The sequence below is a fragment of the Rousettus aegyptiacus genome, unplaced genomic scaffold (genome assembly GCF_014176215.1).
Source record: "Rousettus aegyptiacus isolate mRouAeg1 unplaced genomic scaffold, mRouAeg1.p scaffold_m13_p_1, whole genome shotgun sequence".
NCBI lineage: Eukaryota > Metazoa > Chordata > Mammalia > Chiroptera > Pteropodidae > Rousettus > Rousettus aegyptiacus.
The window spans coordinates 73498236-73521110 of NW_023416284.1; the positions used below are offsets into that span (position 1 = coordinate 73498236).

General features: G+C 39.1%; 1 protein-coding gene across 4 annotated transcripts in view; it reads right to left on the minus strand.

Moving 5' to 3' along the window:
* JARID2 (jumonji and AT-rich interaction domain containing 2) overlaps positions 1–22875 on the minus strand; it is a 240290-nt gene that overhangs the window by 126592 nt on the left and 90823 nt on the right. For 2 of the 4 annotated variants that reach the window (XM_036236982.1, XM_036236969.1), the window contains exons 1-2: positions 18905–21964; positions 4599–4734 (exon numbers count right to left, since the gene is read on the minus strand). Coding sequence is in view for 1 of the 4 variants with exons in the window: in XM_016130062.2 (XP_015985548.2) it covers positions 4599–4734 (136 nt within the window). In the remaining 3 variants the exon portion in view is untranslated. Of the gene's footprint in view, positions 1–4598; positions 4735–18904; positions 21965–22875 lie in introns of those variants that run through there. The other 2 variants (XM_016130062.2, XM_036236976.1) reach the window with 1 other exon arrangement.

Here is a 22875-nt window from a genome sequence, read left to right on the forward strand (position 1 = left end):
AACATAAATTACAATGGCTCACACTTATAATTAAACTGGAAGCATTTTCTTTCTTCTTTCTTACTGAAACATAAAATAATGGTATATTACTCAGTGATGTCTTAGGTAGGATGAAAAAAAGGTAATCTGATTCCTCTAAAATAAGCAACTTGAGTTCACTTTTTTATTACTCAGGATACCTCCTACATACAAAAACTCTCTCAGGTGTTGATCGAACACAAGCTCTATCAAAAAATGCCCCATCTGCATTATTTACACCATAAACTGACTATTATAAGAAAGCTACAGAGAGAGAAATTAAACCTTCTTCTCAATTCTACCATTTTCCAGGATAGATGTAGCTTTGCTTTTAACAAAGAAAAAATTTTAATTGTCTTCATGTATCATTTCCTCATCTGTAAAATGGTTTGTTGCAAAGATTACATGAGTAAAATATATGTGCTAGAACAATAACTGGAAAATAATAAGCACTCAATATAGGTTAGTTATCACAATCAGTACCCACAGGAAGAGTCTAAGAAAAGGATCCAGCTTCCCTTACATCTTAGGCAAGACCCTTTAACTGGACAGAGAGGCTTGCTGGATATCAGATGACATTTATAAGGAGCAAATGAAATTTCAAATACAGCTGATAGTTCTCCTCTCTTACTGTGTAATTATTTGTACTTGTTATTTGTGTAGCACGTTATTATTTAAATGTCCCTAATTTCAGCCCCAGTGGGCCAAGGGCCCTCAAAGAGTGGTCCTGAACTCAGCCTTTGCCAGCCCTTTCCTGAGCTTTTGAATTTCAATTTATTACAGCCAAAAAAGGTGGCATTATCTACAGCAGGAAGCAGACAGAAGGCTCACAATCAGCAAAAGTCCTCACACTGCCTCCTAAGCCTGGCTATACCCAACATGCTGTAATGACAGTTTCAGTTCCTACAGAGAATCCACAAGACCGTTCAAAATTCACATTCATTACCTCCAGAAGGACAAAAATATTCATTCCTTGTCACTTTCGAACCACAAAAGCAAGACTGATGGCCAACATGGATTTTATGACATAAAATATGAGCTACTATCTAATGTCTGCTTATGTTATTACTACTACACTAGACCTGCTCAGCCGCTCCGATACAAGCTGCTGCTGTTTGTAGTACAGTTAAGACACCAAACCTGTGAATCCCCTCATACAAGAAGGAAATGCAGAGGGCCGCATGTTCAACATCCTAGCAGGCCAACGATTTATCTATTGGAAGGGATGTCAATTCAAATCAGACACAAAATTATGTCAAGCCCATTCCATTGTTAATGCAAAAATATTATTTTAAAACTGGATTTTCTCAGGAAACTCTGGCAGGACCAGTAACCCAGAAACATCTCTGTTGAGAAATTGATACAGAAAAAAATAAATCACCTTGTCTCGATACTACTGTTGCAAAGACAGGGTGTGATTTTCATCCAGTATGTGTTCCATAATAAGCATGGGATTCAAAGTTTGAACTGTAATTTGAACTGTAATTCCAATTCTACTTCTGTATAATAAATAGCTAAATGAGAGTTAGGCAAGTTACTACCACATATAATACAAAACCCCACAAGGACGTTTAATCGGCTTACAGATGAAAACTCCTGGGGTCTCAAGAGGTATGTCACTATCCAAGTTCCCCAAGTGACAAAGCATGAAGGGGTGGAGGGGAAACACAAGGGCAGAAGTTCCCCACCCAAACTATCTAGGGAACAGGCACATGCTCTCAACCATGTCACAGTGTAGTCTCATAGTCCTCGTCTCAGTGAGGGCTCTGTACTGGACAGTCTCAAAACTCTACCACCAGACTAATTTCAGTCACAATAAAAACTGAACCGATGGAATTATTTCAACTTTTGAAAAGGAACTTCTGAGGGGTTCGGGATCTAACAATAACAGTAAGTAAATAAATAAAAGGAAAACAAGAACCTTTTTTATGACTGTTAAAACTATTCCCCCTCCATAACTTATCTTCACTTGCCATGCAGTGAAGAATCTCAATATTGTATGCTGTGATGTGCAGTTTAAGACACGGTCGTTCTATTGTACATGATGATCCATCCAAACTCAAGTGATAAACATATAAGCACACATGTACAAACATTCAGAGAGAACACTGATTGCAATCATCCCTACTCCCAACTTCACTCCACCCAAAAAGTCCTGGATGCTCCCTGCTATTTTGGTTCTCTCTGGATATCGACCCCCCACCCATCCCCTGCCCCAGCTCAAAAAGAGCACTCCTGAGATTCTGGGACCAACAGAGAAATTATTCCCATGGTAGAGATTCTGGTTTCTCATGCTTTCCAGTAACCCCTAAACAAGAAAGCACCTTCTAACACATCAGGTGCTTTTAAGAAATTTTTTCTTAAAACACACTTAACTTCTGAAACAAGGAGATGTGTTTATTTAGAACTGCTACTGAAATTCAATATACAGAATAACAAAAAGGTGGCCTTGGAATGCTGTGTGCAAACATCAACAGGAACCAAAAAAGGGTGTATTCACAGCAATTTCAAAACCAAATGAAAGAAGCCTTGGGGTCTCAGTCCCTTAAAAAAAAAAAACAATAACAAGTCAGTCTTTATCAGAGTGTACGGCAGAATAACACAACAAAACTTACCTTTTCTTTATGAAGCTATGCCAATAAAAATGAAGGCTACATTTAGCCAAACTAGCTGGCAATGCTGATTGTTTCTCGAATGACTTTCTTTTGCCCAAATTCCACCTTGATTCACAATCCTGGACACCTGGCTCACTTCCTGTCCTAAGAGTTGCTTTTTCCCAGCTAGGTTGTTTTTAATTGTTAAGAGATTCCAAAAGCAATAAGGCAGTACCACTCATGAATAGCAGAAAGAGCATTCCTTATCTCAACAATACAATCTAAACCCACAGCAGGCAATGCTCTCTTCTAACTCCAGGATGCAATGCAATTCTCCCCTTTATCCATTCCCCCAAAACTGAACCAAGCAAAATACTGCTCCTCAACTTACAATGGGGTTACGTCTGGATATTATCATCTTGCGATGGGTTTCAGCGGAAAATGTATTTAATACACCTATCCTACCGAACATCACAGCTTAGCATAGCCTATCTTAAACATGCTCAGAACACTTTTGGCTACAGTTTGGCAAAATCTTCTAACAAAGTCTATTTTATAATAAAGTGTTACATATCTCACGTATTATGAGTATTGCTTTTGTACCACAATTAAGTCAAAAATCGTTAAGTCGGGGACCATCTGTATTCAATCTGAAGTAACGACAACAAAACCTATAACATCAAGTGTTCTCCAAATAGACACGGGCATAGAACTTACTGCATTACAGGCAGCCAAGGAATGGATGTAACCCCTACCTGTCAGAGACCCATGAGCATTTGGGATTCGAATTGCATACTTGTGGCAATAGATCCAGTTACTACTTATTTTGCTCCTGCAAATGCGAAAGAAGTTCCAAAAGGGCCTTTTCCATTCCATACTGGCTCAGAATTCAGAGGGTTCTTGTTTCAAACCACACAATACTAGAAGAGAGTGACAAACCTTGGGTGGATGGCAGGGAAGTCATCTCACAAAAGCTAGCCATGGCCCTGTGGAAACAGGGCAGCAACAGGTCCTGCCTTAAGCACTAGCACCAACAACAGGCTCCCAGATAACTCGATACCTAAGCAGACTGAAAAGAAACTGGAAGCCCTAAACCAAGTGAACCTGCCACTCTGGACCCTGGGAAGCTGTCAAGTCCCCCATATGTAATGACTGTTACGCCCAGGTCCAGAGCAAAAATTCTAAAAAAAAAGAGAATTTCCTCTTCCTCATCTCCTTGTGCCACACAAGTACATACCAGAATACAGTCAATTCATTCACATTTATCTCTAATCCTAAGAGAATTAGTAAGTACAAGAGAGACTGTGGAATGCCACCACAGCCACAGACAATAACCAAATGTTTGTTCTGAAATGGTTTTCATTAGATGATGTCATCTGAATTATATCCCATTAAAACAAGACATCAGAATAAACTCGGGAAAGTTTCATCGCAGGATCCTTCAAGGATCCTTTAGATAACAATACAGGAAGAGGTACACTTCTGGATGCACAGGAATTCTATGCCACTATGTACCTGCCGCAGCCTGCTCAACCTGATCAACAAGGAAGGAAGCAGGTACTTAGGAGGATGCTGGGGGCCCAGGAGGAGTAAGCACACAACAGATTTAGGCTACTTCCTATACAAACAGAGGATAAAAACCAAAGGCTCCACATTGCACCAACATCATCAAAAGACTTGTGCTTTCATACTTGGGTGTGAACTAAAATATCCACAGAAAAAACCTATAAGACAGGTTCCACATTCAACCCAGGAGCTAGTAAGAAATCAGACTACAGCCCTGGTCCTGACTATAGGGAACGAACGAACTAAGGCACCTTGCCAATAATATTGTGCAACATATAAAGGAACATAAAAATGAATCTATCAACCCAAGAGGATATAACTGCCAGTAAGGGCATAGCTTAAGAAGCACAAGTTGCAAAAATCACATCCAATTCAGAAACAAGGCCATGTCCAGAGATTCCAACAAAATAGTCAACTCACCATTCACCGTTTTCAGGCTCCCAGTAATGCCTTCACCATGCTGCCTCTTCTGGGCATTCTTGAACTCCTTCAGAGACAAATAAAGGACTTTACGTACCACCCTTTCTTCTGACCATGGAATCCCATCACTGTCATCCTGGGGAAACAGAAGAAATGAAAGAAAAGGGAGTTAATTAAAACAAAGCAAGCAAATATTAAGAGTCAGCATAAACTTTTAAAAATTCCCAACAGTACTGTGTGACCAAGACACAGTTCTGGAAATCAGTAGTATCACATTATAATGTCAAGGGACAGCACTGATCCTTCCCACATTTAGAGAAACCTCAGCCAAAATAGCTAACCCACCCATAGGCTGTTCAAGGAACTGAAAGAAAGACAAAACTACCTCCCTTCCTTTATATACCCACACCCAAAGACCTTCAATAATGGGTAATACTGAAGTTTTCTATTCCTGGCAAAGCTCGCAAAAAAGTTATCACACTCAAAACCAGAGGAGTAATGAACCACTGTGCTGGAATTTTATAAAGTGAGTAATGCCAGAATGTATAGTGTCTTACAAATTATGTGCTGCACTTTGGGGAAATTTTTGTTGTTGTTCAGGGTTGGTGCTACCTTCAAGGAAATTTACAATTTGGTCAGAGAAATGAAATTGGATACGCAATAGCCTCTTAGGGAAATGAGTCACAAATGAAAGAGGAGAGAGACCACTTGCAGAATAGGGCAACAGATCTTGAGGGTGGAGGTGGGGGGTTAAAAAAAAAAATAACAAGAAATGCATGCAGGTTAATAACAGGTCTTGAAGATCTAATTTAAAAGTGTGGCTCCTTTATGTCTGTTGTATCAGATCCAAGGCAAGTTCTTGAGAAAGGAATGAACAAACAAAAGGAAGGCCAGGGAAGGGAGGAACCAAAGAACCAGCTTCCAGCCCAGAGACCATTCTAGTAGTAAGGATATAAAGATTAGAATTGAAGAAGCAGTAATGGGGGACAGGGAGGGGGAGAAGCACCAGCGGGGACCTGAGACACAACAAGAGCCATGTCTGAAAGATGAAGATGGTTGAAGATGGAAGACATACATACCAGGATTGACTGAAGTAACTGTTTTAGGGAACAAACACAAGAAGGCTTTTAAGGTTTAATGGGTGGATTCATAAGAAGAAAGGTCACAGGTTCTTCTGTGGATATCTGTGCACTGTTTGCTAATTTAAGTAGTCCTCACATTCACACACCTTCTTCAAGACTTAAGCATTTTATAAGAGTTCAATTTAGAGCTGGAAGTATCTGAGCTTCTCAGATATTTTGGACCTTAAAAGAATAAGGAAAACATTAATATCCTGGGTAAAACAGGATTTTGGATATTCATGTTCCTTTTGTTCAAAGAGGAACCTGGATACTTCAGAGTCAGACTGGTGCTGTTGTAATGGCTGTCCAACAGATTGGTATTTACTCTCTGCCACTAACGGTGACATAACACAGGACTCAAGAAGGGGACTAGGTTATCTGAGGTCTCTCCAGCTCTTTTAAATTCCTAAACTCTACATAAACACAAACTACATCTCAGAAATCCAACCACACAGAAACTCTAAGCCCTAAATAACTTAAGCTGTACTCTTGTTAAGCTTCTAGGATTTCCTAGAATGAGAGTAAGTCTTCATCTTCTATAATAAGAGGGAAAGAAATCCTGGGAAAGAAGAGAGCTAGGATTTCCACCTTTCCCTCCACACCCTTCACTCCCGTAGACCTGCCAAGCTGAGATTTCCATTATCTCTGGAGGAAGAAGGCACATCCTGTCTTCCTGGTCACTCTGCTGAGAGACAATTTATCTACAGACTAGGGTGGTGATCGAGGTTCAAACATAAAGGCTAAAAAAAGCCAGCAAACTTTGCCTTAACCTGAGAGAAGGCACACACACAATTTAACTGCTACTTGGTATAAGTCACTAGAGACCTTCCAATCACACGGTTAAAAACCAGAAAAATGAAGCACTGTAACCAGATGACTCATTTGAGCAGCCCAAATAACCAACCTGAGTAAAAAAGTAGATGATTTAACTATACGACACATACAAACTACACTGTAGTTGAATTCACTCATACAGCAACTCTCTTGAGTTTGCATGAAAGCTTCCCCAGCATATTCACTGCAAATGAATGATAGTCTTAACTGCAGGAGGAGTTAATACTAATTAAGCTAAAATCTACCTTTTTAAATTCCACAGTCTATGCAAAAAAGGCTATCCAGCAAAATTCCCTTCATCACAATGTGGTTTCTAGTCTCATCATCTGCACCTCTACGACAAGCAGCGATGTGATTATAAGCTATTATTTCCTACATACACACAGTTTATAAATTATAAAGCCCCAAAATAGCTTTCAACATAAAATTCCTGTGATGATTTTCTGCATCCTGTTTGGTCTGATACCTTCATTTTTACTTCAGGCTTCCATGAGAGAGAATTACACCCCTACAACTAATGTCTAATTAAAACATAAACCAAGTGAGATGAAAACTCCTGCAAAAGAAGATGCATTTAAGGTTCATTTACTGACATAAGAGCAGCTTCATTATATCTATAAAGTACTTTAAATACAGGAGAAGCAAATCTATGACACAAATTATGGGGTTTACAATTCAGACATTAAAAATTAAATTTTTTTAAACATAAGTTTATTATCCGGAGTGGTCAAGACTTGTCATCTCCCTCAATGTTGATGCAAGACACAAACCTAGTAGATAGTAAGTTGATTCTGTTCTGTTTCCAAAAGCTCAATAGATAGGTAATAATTCAGAAATTAAAAAGCAAAATGTCTTTCCCAGCTGCAGAGTCATGATGAATTACCCTACACTTATGTTTACAGACCAGGGCAGTAGAACCCCTCCCTACTGGGATGCCAGATGCAGAATCAAAGGTGGCCCTCACCCAACCATGAGGCAACACAGTGCTATCCAAGCTACTGTCATGGATGGCCAGAAAGAAGGTACTTCCACTCTAACGCTTACTCTGCTAGGCCTTACCATTGTTCAGAACAACCAAGTACTGAGTGCTCTAGAAAACAGCCCAGACATGACTATCAGTAGAAGTCAGGCAACTAAAAACACAAACACTTCGCTCTAAGAGTTTATATGACCTCTAAGTACAGGGGTTCCCTTTTATTTTCCCTTGTTCAATAGCTGTCTTATTTAATCAGCCATTTAAACAATGTCTGCATAGGGTCAGGAATGTCTGCATAGGTTCACCACTGTCATGCCAGCACCTAAAAAATATGTCTGACAGCATAAGAACTCCATAAATATTTCTGGAAACAATAAAAACTCAAGCTCAATCTCACTCTTCCCTCCTACTTTCGCCCATACTTGGCCTGCCAGCACTTAACCTTATGAAAATCCAGGATGTTTTAAGTGAAGTACCTGAAACCACTACAATTTTCTTACAAATACTGCTACCACCATAAAACACTCCACGCAGTGACAAATCCCAAAGGCCTGGGCTACACCTCTCATTCTTAGCAGTAAGATTGTCAATTTACTAGTAACAACCCTCCTATGCAGTGGCTCCATAAATCCTTTTGGAATCACCCACTTCTCTGCAAAAAAAAAAAAAAAAAGTGCCCATCTAAAGGCCCATATGATGTTACAGGGCCCAAATCTAAGACTGTCACAGTTTCTTACCTTCACGTAATACCTCACTGTTCTCTCCCTACCTCCCTCACCACATCTACACAGGCTCCTTTTCCTCTGTATCTCATTATACTCTCCTCCAACCTAAAATTTAATTATTCATTCTCAAACCACTATTTTCAAATCAACCGATGTCCTGCTCATGCCTGAGTATTCAAAAATCCTGATTATCCCCTTTGACCTTCCTAGACCACCTCCAGCCTCCTGGCTCTCCCTTTCCTCGGGTTTGGAATCACTGAAATGAGAAGAGAGAGAGAGCTGTCCTTGTTCTCCTCCAGAATGTTCATTGTCCATTCTGGTCTACTGATAAGCTTAATAAAAGAAGATACATAAGGAGTTTTGGCCATCGATAGATACAAGAGTCCAGAGTGTATGTCAGTTATTTGGAATTTCATTAAAGACTTAAAAGCAGCTATTGCCATTTGGGGTTTTGATAACCTCTAGGTTGATAGCCCATCAAATTCAAGCTCCCAGACAATGCACCCCCTTTCCTCATTGCCACCCCCAATCTTTTACTCGTATTTCCCCAACCCCAAAACAAATGCTTTGCAAATACTGACATGAAAATGTTTGGGTCTGTTGACAGGATGGGAAAAGAAAAAGGAAAAAAAAAATCACACAAGTCTAGATTCACTTTGCTATTGACTGCTAAAAAACACTTTCTTTAGCAAATAGAAGACTGAGTAATAATGCCTTTAAAAGTGACAGTTTTATTTTCTTTTGCAAATCTTATAAAAAGTGACAACAGGTCAAAATTGAAAACTGAATGCTTATGGTCATAATCTTTTTTTTTTTTTAAGCAAAAATACAGCACAATATAACTCTAGTTACTCCAACTTACAAGACATGTGAAAAAAAGGAGCACAGTAAGAAGGCCCATGAAGATACCATACTCCTTGGAGTCAGCACCAAGTAACCAAGCTCCAAAACTCACAGTTCAGGTTAGATATTAAACAGCCTTTGATAGCCTCCTTCCGAATCCTTGCAACTCCAAGTGTGGTCCCCCAGAGTCCAGTATCCTCAAACTTTTTGGCAGGAACCAGTGCTCCTATGACAATCTAACGCCTAATGATCTGAGGTGGAGCTGAAGACGGTGATGCTAGTGCTGGGGAGCTCCTGCAAATACAGATGAAACTTTGCTGGCTAGCCTGCCACTCGCCTCCTGCTGTGTGGCACAATTCCTAACAGGCCAGACTTGTACTAGTCTGCAGTCCAGTGACATAAACAATCAGAACCTTAAAACCACTTGGCATCTTGTTAGAAATGCAGGCTCTTGGACACCACTCCAGACCCACTTAATCAAATCAGAATCTGCATTTCAAGATGATTCCCCAGGTGATTCTCATACACATGATAGTTTCAGAAGCTCTACTACACAAAGTAGTTCTCCATCCCATGCCTATTTCATATCACTTTCTAATTCCCATCAGAATACAGGCAAAGGTAAGGATTAGGTGAAACCTCACTATGAATACTTCTAAACTGACCTACTGTTGCCATTTCTCCTTTCAGAAAAAAGAAGTCTATATTAATATACCCTGAGAAATCTTCACTAAGCTAAAACAAGTGATCAAACTAAGAAACACTAGTTCCATGGGTGGTGTCCTACACTTACCATGCCGATCACTTCACAAGGTATATAAATGTCTAATTCTTTATCATTGTATACCTGAAACTAATATAATATTATATGTCAACAGTAATTGGAAAACAAATTATTTTTCCTTTTAATTTTTAAAAGAGCTACTTCCTAGAATCATTCCTTATGCAACACGGGCCTCTCTCCAACCCTCATCCTCTGATTACCAAGCTTAGGATGACTTCCCTTTAAAATGTGACGCTCAGAATTAAACACACGTCCCGACATGTGAATAATGTTCCAGAATAGGACCAACATGTACAACAAGTTCATTTCTACTTCCATCCACAAACCCAAAAATTAGGATAAATTTTAGCAGCTGCATTACACTGTAGGATCTCAGTAAGCTTACAGTTAACTGTATTTGTTTCTTGTGGGTAGAGGTGGGGCGGGGGGTGAGGGGGTAATTTTTTTTTTCATTACAATGCAACGATACCCAAAGGATGGCCCCAATCCGACAACAATCACAGTTCCCAATTGTAGAATTCTTTTCCTGTGATGCTCTCCTCATTGCTAAGGGGAGAGGGCGGAAACCCTCAATACAGGACGCTAACAGAAAGTCCTGTGCACGTGAAAGTATGAACTAAGTTTTACACCTTAACCAGGTTTATTTTACAAGACAGAAAAGAAGACGCAGGATCAGATGAGTGCAAGCCACCATGTCTTCTACTCAAAACCACTCATGGAAAAAGGATGGGGGTAAGTGCGTAACTTGAACTGTGACCGTTTTCAATGTACTTAAGTTCTCACCTACCTCCATCTTCACCGATGTTGTCAATTTAAAAGATTATTAGTTTAAACAAAGCCTGAACTCAGGCATTCTAAATAAATAAATGTGCTGGCCATTCGAAATGTCTCTCCATGATCCTCACCTTAAAACACTGGATTATTGATTCGGGATAGCATAAGTTCACCAAGTTCTAATTTACTACCCCAGGACTGACTGGATCACTAATACTGTAATGTCATACTCTCCACTTAGCCACAGGCTCAAGTAGAGCCTTCGTGGGCTGCTGCTCTCCAATGACAGCCAGCTCGTCAGCAAGACGGCCTTTCAAATCTCTTCAGAGTACTCAAATGCAAGAAAACAGATACCCAGGTCAGTCAAGCTTGCAAAACAGGTGCTAGGCAGAGTAGATTGCCCTTAGAGTCATAGGGGAATATGAAAAGTGATAACAAATATAAACGATAATCATTATAATGATAGCAAACATCTCTGCTGGGTGCTCACTACATGCTAAGCACTGGACTCAGCACCACCATTCAAGGAATGCTCATGGGTCTGTGCTCAGACCTTAGTACAAAGTCTTCACCACTGTATTCTCCCTTTAGTTTAAAATGGGTGGGAAAGGACGTAATCACACGTTCTTAGTTATATTTTAGAAATGAGTTTCAGGGTCTTGCCCAAAGGTCACACAGCTGGAGACATAAACAGGAGCTGGTACAAGTCATCAGTCAGTCCTAGTCAGTTGGCCAACAACATAACATGGCAGGTGCCAGACCGGGAAGCCAATTTCAAAACTAAGAAATTTGTTACTAAAGAGGAACCGTCAAATGTGTAACTCACACTGACTACTAAACAAAGGCAAGATTAAAATGACTAATGTCAAGAGATGGATGTAAATGATGTGAAAAACAAAAACAACTCAAGATCAACAGCTCTAGCTGAGAAGTAGCAAAAGAAGGGAGGAAGAGGAATGATTTTCTCTTATTGGCCTCTCCAACTAACTACCTTGTGTAGTAGAAAGAATATCAATTCTAAGGTCATCGCTCAAAGCATCCTTATGTAATTTGTCCATATCTCAAGTTTTTATTATGGTTTCAAATTCAGGGTATCTTTATTTAGAAGAAAAACAAGGATGAAAATGCCTGGGTTACAGGGGAGCACATTTCTGATCAATTTTTTAAAAACTCCATTTCTAACAATCACAACTATTTAAAAATTAATAGGGCCCAATGGAAGACTGTTAATTACTTGTGACCAAACTGCATAAGAGATTTATGCATCATAGGTAGAGTGACCAAGTAATTTTTCATCCTAACCAATGGCATTTTTAATAATGATGTGGTGACAACTGGTAGAAATTGGTACTTAGGTCAACTAATGATGCTAGGTCCCTTCTCACAGATCTGAACCCATTAAAAAAATAAAAGGTCTGCAACGGCAGAGATCATTTTTAACCATATCACCTAATAAAACATAAAGGCACTATCGAAGACATACATACCAGGATTGACTAGTGATACACATCTGCATTTTAAATTGAAATCCAGAACGTCGTACCAATGTTTTAAACGTCAATCTGCTTATTATGAAGAGGATGGAAGGTGGGGAAGAGAGAAAACCCATATGACAGGCACAGTTACAGATGGCATTACATCCCACAGATAATACTCCTGCTTCCAGAGAAAGGGCCACAAGCAAGTTAAATGTTCTTCACAGCCTCTTGTCAGAACAAGAAGCAGATGCAGATGAGGAGGTTGGGAGGGAAGAGAATGTTCAAGTTCACAGTAGGAAGACCTTCTAACACTTAACTTCCTTATTAAAATGTACACAAGTGCCGAAACAAATAACAATTATGTGTTCGGATTACAGGAGCCACTGGATGAGTTACCAATGCCACCACATGCATATATCCTATTTCTATCCACCTTGCCACAGCTCTGGGAGAGAAGGGATTTGTGATTTTGCACCCCTTTTAAAAAGAATATGAAGTGCAATGCCCAGTTCCAAAACTCACCCCCCCCCACCACCCTAAGATGGATTAACACAAAATGCTACATGGTGGGGAGGAGGAGAACTGCAGGTCTGATTGACAGCTTCACAGAGCTGACCAAGAAGAAAACAAAATTTGAAAGACTGGGTCCCCATGAGGAGGGTGAAGAGAAAGAACTGACAGCCCTTTCCTCCTTCCAGGGAAAATGACTGAAAATCTCCACATGAAGGCCTTTTATTTTCAAAACAAGTTTGCATACACCTGTACTTAAATCATCCTACTTAATACAATCTGTTGCTGTCTGAAATGACAGTCTCTTCCATCAACAGTCTGAGGAGGGAACAATGAAAGCATCCAAAAAAATTTAGGGGGATACTGGTTCTTGGCATGGAGTCAATATACAAGGATTTAGAGCCATAAACATACAAATAAATAATACTGAAAAATATGAAAGGTACAACTTAGACATAAGCTAAAACTACTGCTTCTTCCCTTTTAATAAAATAATATTTCTCCATTAGAAATCTCTTAAGTCAACTCAATGCTAATCCTTTTTTTTTAAACTCCATAAAATGCTTCAACTGTCAATACTTAAACATCAAAAAGAAACTGAGGGAATGTTCACACCTAGAAATAAGATAAGTAGCCAGGAAACCACTGATTTATGAACTTGTGAATGATATTCTTTTGCCTTGACTCTAAATTAAAAGCACTTCAAGCAGCAAATTTCCTCAGACAGACATGTTTCCCAGGTTAAAGTAAACAGTCTGAAAATGCTTATGCAAGGAGAGTTTTACTTCTTCCAAACTTCCACTAAATAATGTGCACTTATCTTTGATTACTGACTACTTTAAAAAAAAAAAAAAGCTACAGCTGAAATTGGATTAAGAACTTCTGCTAAAAACGATTTATTGCATAACACAACTCTGACAGCCTGAATCTCTGGCCACCAACTGAGCCTTTATAAAAATCTGCTGGGCAGCTGCCAAGTCAGCTCTTCTGTGTCTGAGCATGTCAGACAACGCCGTTGTCAAGGCAGCAACAGCATGGGCTGCAACATCCACACGTTCACGGTTTAATGGTGCAGTCAGGGAATGGTAGTGAGGGCCCCGCAACACAGCATTCAACCCTCCTGTAGCTCTTCATGTGACAGTATGTTTCAAGAAAATCAAAAAAGACCCAAGATCTACAGCAGGATTATCTCCAAGAATCCAGCAGAAATCTGGATTGAGGCTCTACCTTCAGTAGCAGGAACAGGGGCAAAAAATAAAATCAAGTTACAAATAAATACTCAACCAGTGTCCTGGAAAAACCAATCAGAATGAGAGACGATTTAGTATAAGCAATGCCAATGTGCAAACTATCGTACAACTTCATTTGAGAATGAATTATTAATAAGTAGGTTTCCAAAGGATCTAACCAATTTGGACCTTTTAATCATTAAAGCCTTTTTATGTTAATCAGAATACCCCAAAAAAATCCCAAACAGCATATTCTAAACTGCACCAACCAACAGAGTAGCTACTAGTCACATGTGGCTATTTACGATTAACTTAAAGTTAAAAAATTAAGTTCCTTAAGTTGTACTGGACACATTTCAAGCACTCATAGCACAAGCCTCCCAAAATGATCACAGCAAGGATGTTTCCCTCATCCTACTAGAAAGTTCTATTGGACAGCACTGTTCTAGAGCATATATTTGCATTTAATTGGATAGTTTCAATTGACTGTGCGTTATTTGCTAATGTATTTCATTATGTACCTGAGATTCTTCAAAATATGTGTTACCTTTATGCTCTACTCAATTTAGCAAGAAAATCCTGCAATAGTTGAATTCCTTGAACTAGAAAATCAGAGTCTAAAGCAGGTAAGAACTATCTGCATTAAAGATATTCACCCATACAACTCTTAGGAAAGCGATTCCAGTCCTATGTTACATCTGGCCTTTCAGTTTTTCAGGCAATGTATATGAAATTCTGAGGATGAAGTATAAGATTCTTCACTCTACAAGTAAGCCCTAACACAAGTACTGTATACTTGAAACTAATAATAAAATAAATTTTTTAAAAAGACACACATTGCTTTCAAATCATTTTCTACGGAATCCCCTACAAAACAAATCCTTCACTATTACACGACAAAAAGCCAGCCCTCAACGGGCCAGACCCCCAGGGCTAACAGGGTGATTGATCCAAACCAATGAGACTGACTGCTGCCCCACCTCCTGCCAGGGCCACGCAAGGTCATGGGCCTGTGAGCCATGGCAAAGGGTTTGGGCAATTTTTGCATTTCTGTTTCTTCCCAGAGGCCCTAGGACACTGCTGGGGTCACTTTATGAGCTCAATCAATAACTAACTATCTTGCTGGCTTTTGTGGCTCAGCAGTAACCCCCAATCAGGAAATAAGTGTAAGTGTGTATACATTCCCTGGGGACTGGCTGGTCATGCTACATTATAAACCAGTAAGTTTGTTTTGGGCCATTTTATGAAAATTTTCAAATTTCAAAATAGAATCTACAAATAAACCTCATCCTTGGATTTAACATAAATTGACATTGTGCCACATCTGTTTCAATGTGCCTTATCCATCATTTTTCTCATACCCTCCAGCCCTCCCCAGATTTAAGAACCACCCTGGGATTGGTCTGCACCCTGTCATTACAGGGTTCGGGTCTCCACAAACAATTTTAACATCTTTTTCCTCTTCCAAACAGCACTTCCCACTAATGATAAATGTAGACAGAACATTCTGTAGCAGGCCCCGTACCACTTGTTTCTTGTACAAATTCTCTTCTACATTTTATAACCAGCCTATGAAGTATGATCACACAAACATTTCTAAACGAGGATCCTGAGGTGCTGAGACAGAATGGCCTAGTATCCTGACTAGTCTGTGTGACTGGCTCCAGAGTACCTGCCATGTTACCTATCTCCTCTAATACATAAAGATGAGTCTAGCACTCATTTTATATGAGTGAACACTCATTAACAGGTGGGAAAGTGTAAAAAGAACAGTGGCTTTGCGTTAAGAGAGGCCTGAAATCCCAGCTGTAGAATTCTGTTTCTTCAAGTGTGAAACGAGTGACCCATGGGAGAGATTGACAACTGGTACATTCCTGAGAAACAACTACAGGGCATAAGAAACCACGCATGGAAGGCCTCACCCCCAGTTTCTCCCAGGTGATGCTGGTCCAGAGGTCACACTTTGGAAACTGCAAGTGTACACCAGCCAGCCTTGCAATAGATGTAACTTCCACCTTGCCTTTCTGTGAAAACTGTTCTCACTGCCTTGAAAAACAATTGCCAAATCTAATGTAAACTTTTTATTGGCAACCTGACTCTCCCCCCTTCCCCCGGTTTTCCTGTTTCCTCCTCCCTGTGACCCTTCTTCCCTTCCTATTCTCTAATTATGAATCTAAATATCCATGACTACAAAGTCATTTTCTTGACAATCTCCTCTCTCCCCTCACCTACCCTCCTTGTATGACACTATCTCAATTAACCCTGCTATCCTCTGGACACCCAGGGTTTGGAATCCTAAGCAGGACTTGGCACCTCCTGTCTCATTGCTCACATTCACTCACTAAATGAGGTAAGGCTGTCTGTCTCTTCAGTCCTTGGGGACAGAAATAAAACAGGCTCTCAGCTCCAGCCTTACAGAAGAAACCTTCCTATTCCTATCATCCTGCCCACATTGTTTCTCTAAAAACACAGCCACATTGCAATGAGTGACTTTCTTCAACCATCAATCCATGTCACTCCTTCCACAGATCCCGATAGGAATTTTCAAACTTCTTAGCACAGTCTACAAAAACTCTTATAATCAACCCAACTTACTGTACAGGCTTTAATTCCCCCACATCGCTCAAGACCACTAACTGACAAGAAATGAGCATTTCAAGTAGAGGCAACAATTCTCATCTTCACAACAATCCCATCTCAAAACGAATACCATAAAATAGAACTACTGGTGTTTATTAACTAAATATTGATGACTTGACTTCAACTATAATGCAACAGTAAAAAAAGAACAACACTCTCCTAGACGTGGATAAAAGTTCATTCTCAATTCTTTTTCATATCAATACTTTAGTACCAAGAAACACAGAAACAGTCAATTAGGTTCAATTTACCAGCTTTGTCTGTTTCAGTGTTTGCCCATAGCTCTTGGTTCTATATGCACAGAATGCATCATTGTACATGACCAGGACTGTTAAGTACAAGATATCAATTGTATTCACACTGATATATTTCTTATAAATTAATCCACAGCTAGTCCAATGACAAGCTTTCACTATTTCAAAATGGTTGCAAAGATCACGGTTGTTTCCGCCACCTAATAACAAAACTGGAAACCCTCACTGGTTCCTTCATCCGAGCCAGTTCTTTAACTCAGGATAAGATTTCCTGCAGTTATTTAGCTCTATAAAGCCTGATGTACTAGTGTGTGGGTTCAATGAAAAGATTCATGCTTACCTACAGAGTTACAAAGCTTCCCCAAAGTCATGAGCACTAACTAACCCACAAAAGGGTGACGTGGCATAGGTATAATCTCATTTGTAAAGCAAAGCTGTTAAGGGAAAGCAAATAGGGATATCTAGAAGCAAAGTTATGATTCTTCCTATGCTGACACTTCATAATAGTAAGAAAAACAAAATGCATGTAAGCAGAAATTTACCATTTACACTTAGGCAATGTGTGTGATAAAATAAAGCTGAAGTGGGGAAATGACAATTTTTACTCTAAATGGGAAACCGCTGGAGAGTTCTAAGCAATGAAGTATCAGAATTTGATTTACATTTTTAAAAGCTTCCACAGGCTGTTATGTGGAGAATAAACCAAGGGGGGGGGGGGGAGTGGATGAAGGAAAGAAGCAAAGAACTGTGGCAATTGCCTACACCAGCAGTGAAGTCCAGGGTAGTAGTAAGAGGCTATGACAACTGCTTACATTTCTAGAAACATTTAGAAGGCTGAGTCAACTGACTGTGGAGTGTGAGGAAAAGGAGTCAAAGATTAACATCAAAAATTTTCACCTCAGTAAATGGAGTCACTTCTGGGGAAAAGGAGGGCACTTCTGAAAAGAGCACTTTAGAGTGGAGAGAAAGAAGGGAGGAACCAAAAGTTTATTTTATAGATGTGTGCTGAGTTTGAGTTGCCTATTTTAGATCTTAAAGGAGAAGTCAGAGGTTCAGGCCATGTGTCAGCGCTAGAGATCTAAACACAGACAGTAGTTAAAAAAAAAAAAATATATCAAACCTAGAATCAACGTTTAAGTACCGTAATTTATTAAAGGACAGAAAAACAGAGTTTTCCTATTCATTTAAAAGTTAAGACTGAAGTTAGGGAAGAGTTGGCTGACCCCGGACAAGTCGTTTTATGGCTAAGGTTTTCAGAGCCGTAGGAAAAATGATGCTTTAAACTAAAAAGTGAATGACTGCAGAGGACTGGATATGGAAGGAATAAAAGGAATGTTTCACTTACTCGAGTCATTCTATAAAAAATCTACATTTGACATCATAGCCCTAACTGACAAGTGATGAATTTTCAATAACATGGCAACAATGGAAGCCTTAGAAATCTACTGCTCAACATAGGTGATGCTGGAGATCATCAGCTGCTACTAGTAAGAAGTTCATATTTGGCCAGGTGGAGTCATAAATCACTCAGTCTGTCTCTGCCTCTATGCCTGTCTGTCTCTCTCTGTGTATCTCTGTCTCTGTGTCTCTCTGTGTCTCTCTGTCTGTCTGTCTCTCTCTCTCTCTCTCTCTCTCTCTCTCTCTCTCACACACACACAGCAACCACAGTCTTTCTTATATATAGACTTCTTTCTTTATATAGACTTCACATGTAAATAGGGAAAATGACTGACATCCACCCCTAGGCAGAGGTGGACAACTGAGAATACACTGACCTGAGGCTCGCTCTCACAGGTGGTCAAAATATTCTCACAAGATACCCTTAGAGGCATAGAGGCAACATTATGGCTATGCAGACAACTTTTCAAGTGGTCACAAATCACAAAGGCTTGTGTGGCAGTAAGACAAACTATAACCTGTTTTCACTTCCAGAAATCATCTAAAAGGAGCTACTTCTGGCTGCCAGTTACTGGCTTGGCCCACAGACAGAAAGGCTGCCAGGATCAAAAGGGCAAAGCAGTACAAAGTCTAAAGGAGTAAATCCTAAGACATGGAAGAAAAACTCAGAAAATAATTCCCACCAAGTAATCACCATTTTCATTTTACCCACCTATGAGTCACACACCTTGCTGCCATACCTATAGCTGTGCTTTCTCCTTGATTTTTCTCCTTCAGCAAACCTGGAGCTCCTGAAGCAAGATTCTGTCTCCTTACAGCGCTCTTCATTAGGAAGACAGGAAATCTGTATTCCTATCTTCTAACAAGTCCTTCTCATCTCCATTGCTGGGGATTCACATTCAAGTTTCAGCAGCACTAGAAACACTTGTCTAGAATACTAATTGTTAAGCTTGGCTGCCCTGGAAATCCCCTAGGGAGCTTTACAGACCTCAGTGACATTCTGGCTTAACTGTTCAGGGTGTGGCCTATGCCCTGAGATTCTGATGAACTCAGAATCATGGCTCAGTTTTGACCACTCCTCCCCCAAATCTAGTGATACTCTCACCCTTGACAGAATCATAGTCTCACTATATTACAATCATCAATACTGACAACTCCCTAACATCAAGCCTGTTACACATTAGGAGCTTAAGTTATTGTTGAGGGAATAAAGCTTTAAAAAGAAAAATGAAACCCATGTAACTAAAGAACTCAGGTAACTATTTAATAGAGCACACAGAATGTCTTGATACGTTTTTTTTCTTAACAGGAATTCTCTAAAACTGATAACTTGAAATTCTCTAAAATCGTGAAAAACAAGAGTTTTAGCTGATGCTAAAGCTTTCTTTCCCTGACACATAAAATGAGCACCTACTAACTTCAAGGAACTAAATCAAACTGCTATCAACTACTCAAAGCTTCTGCACCTCAAAATGACTGAGGAAAACCCTCATGTCTATGAGTCAGAGATAAGATCTAATTTACCAATAATAAATACAAAAATGTCTCAGTACAAGTATGGGAAACGAAGATGTGATTGCTCACTGCTTTAATTATATCAGGAAAGGTAGATCATGTTTGATCCAACACTGTGACTAAGAACGGGGCGGGGGGGGGGGGGGGCTTTCTTTGTTCTTTTTTGAGTTCTTCTCATCTACCCAAAATTCAAGCTACTGCAGAATAATCCCTGGCCCCAGGTTACCTGAAGGACAAAGCTGAAGCTTTCATTCCTCTTCTTGTGCCATCAAAGGCTGTAAGGTTCTACTCTGTGATATCTCCTGCCCATTTTAACATCTAAATCCATTTTTGTTTCCAGGCAAGTGAACCTCTAGAATACATAGAGAGAGACTGAGCTTCCTGACTGCTCCCCTTTTTGTCCATAACATTCCCAGATTATCAAGAAGACCTTCTCTACTCCACACACCAAAGAAAATAGATCTCGTTATTCCAATATATAATGAAACAATTTCATCCTTAGAGTTGATGAAGAAACACTTAAAACGGAAAGCAGAGAGAAAATAGATTATTCTATACAAAACAAAATTTAATGGACAATTGGGGTTTGACAAACTTTTCAGACCATTTTACAAAAGCCCTGACCTCAAAGAAAACACTTTCCAATTTTAACACACATGCCCGCACAAAGAAACACAGCAGGCACTCCCCAAGGGCCAAAATAAAACGCTCTCTAGTAATTACCATAAATAGAAAAGGAGATGGGCTTCCTGAGTCAGAGTACACAGTATAAGAAAAACCACCAGCAACAAAAACATCATAAACAAAATTACATGGCCAACAATAAACTGGGAGGAAAACGGAATTGCTTCTCAGTGAGATGCAAGAAAACACATCAAGAAGATGCTTAAACAAGAGAAGGGGACATCCATGAGCCAGAGAGGGTATAATGAGCCAGTACATTCCTTAAATACAAAAATAGAACCTGATGACAATACATTTTCTGAAAAATCCAACAAACTATGGCTTAATATTTGAGACAGAATTTCTCATTACTCTGGGCACTTATTATTTCCCCTAAATTTGGTCCGAAATATCCCAATCAACTCCAATTTCTAAGAATCCTTTAAAATCAATAAATAAAATTACTTAAACAGATTCTCCCTTAAAAAGAGCTTGAAAGCCTCCAAGTATCTCTCAAATGAACACATAAGGCAGTTGGGTCCATCAACCTTAACCCACAGAGCTCCCATTGTGATTATGATGTTATCAGTTTGAAATTATGATTCAAGTTCACTGACATGTGCTGTTTAAATCATATCCATAATGAATCTGTGATTAAAGACAGGAAGCACAGAAAGTATTAATAATAAATGAAGAGCATAAAAATAAGTCTGCATGTTTGCCTCATAATCCTCACCAGTCTATAAACTGTATTCGTCTGAACAAGAACTGTTCCATTATAAAAAAAAAAAAAAGGGTATAGCCATTACTGCGAAATCCACTGTTATCTTTACAGTCGCCCTCTATAGCCATAGGTCCCACATCCTTGGATTCATCCAACCTCCAAGAGAAAATATTTGGGGAAAAAAATGTTATATTTTTGCTGACATGTACTACGAAGTTAGGCCAATGACGGCTGTGTCTGTACTAAACACGTAAAGACATTTTTTTTCCTTGTCGTTTATTCCATAAACAATACAGCATAAAAACTATTTACATGATATTTATGTTGTATTAAGTAGTATAAGTAATCTAAAGATGATTTAAAGTACTGGGAGGATATGGGTAAGTTGTACGCAAAAATCACACCATTTTATATGAGACTTAAGCATCCGTTGTTTTGGTACTGTGAGGGGACAGGGGTTCTGGAACCAATATTCCACGGATACCAAGGGACAAATGTACTTATAGTTACATTTTTTGAGCTTGTTATATTATGGGCAGCCTTCTAAGAGATTTAGTGTGATAATGCACTGATGAAGAAATGAGACGGCTTGCCCAGGACATGAAGGTAAGAGGAGGAAGTAAGAGGCAGGGCTGGTGGTCTGGCTCCAGTGCTCACTGTCTTAAGAAATTCTGAGGCCTCTCTCTCCCTAGTGATGATCTTTAACTTTGCACTGAGCAAAAAGGCTTGGAACAAACAGCAGTCTGAACCCTTCCTTCTTATCGTAACCTTTAGAAAGAAAACTATGAAAAGTGTACACTTTAAAATGATTAATACTGTGGATTTTCTATTACGTGCATTTTACCTCAACAAAAAAATTTATAATATAGTAAATTTGCTCAAACTCAAAACAAAGTTTATATGAATTACTTTGAGATATTGAGCAAAAATAAAGAAATGACTAGTATTTTATTACTATGTGAAAGTTCAAGAAATAATATACTACCAACAAACAGGTCTTGAGATTTAAAAAAAAAAAAAAAAAAAAAGGCTTGTAAATCAACAGTGTGCAAAACAAAACCAAAATCAGTTGTTAGTAAAAGGTAAACAGTCTCTAAATACAAAATATATTATTAATATTACTGCTTAAGTGAATCAAAACATTAGCCTGCTTATTTTTATTGCATCATGTTTATTAGAAACCTCTGATGTATTATCGTTGAAATTAAAAAGCAACAAAATGTAGAGGGAGTCAATTCCTTTAAACTTTATGCCAATTACTTTTTGAGAATCATAAATGTCCTATTCACAAAGGCAAGATGGGATGATGTAGGTGTTTGTTCCCCAGAGCCATTGCCTGTCAAACAGAAGTAACCCAATACAGAGAAAGGGACAGAGTGAAGATTCCTGTCATTCAATGACATAATGGTCTCTATGAAAATTCTTCTTCATTTTCAGTATTTCTTTCTCTGCATCCTTGCTGGGGTCTGCAATGGTTTCAACTCATATCCTAAATAACGCTTTTGCACTTGTTTTCCCCCTGTAATTCTCTTCCTCTGGCAGTTCCCTTATCATAATTCATTTCTCAGTCAAATGTCACCTTCTCAACAAAGCCTTCTCTGACCATACTTCCACTCAATGGACATAACTGCTTTAACTTTCTTCAAAGCATTTATCATCCATAAAAATCTCATTTGCTAGAGTATGAATGATATGGTTTCCTTACCAAATTAGACCCTCCAAAAAATAAATATGTAAAGCCCCAAGTTGGAATAAAGAATAGAACAGAAAAAAAAAATGAAATAAACTAAAAAATAAAACTAAGAGGTA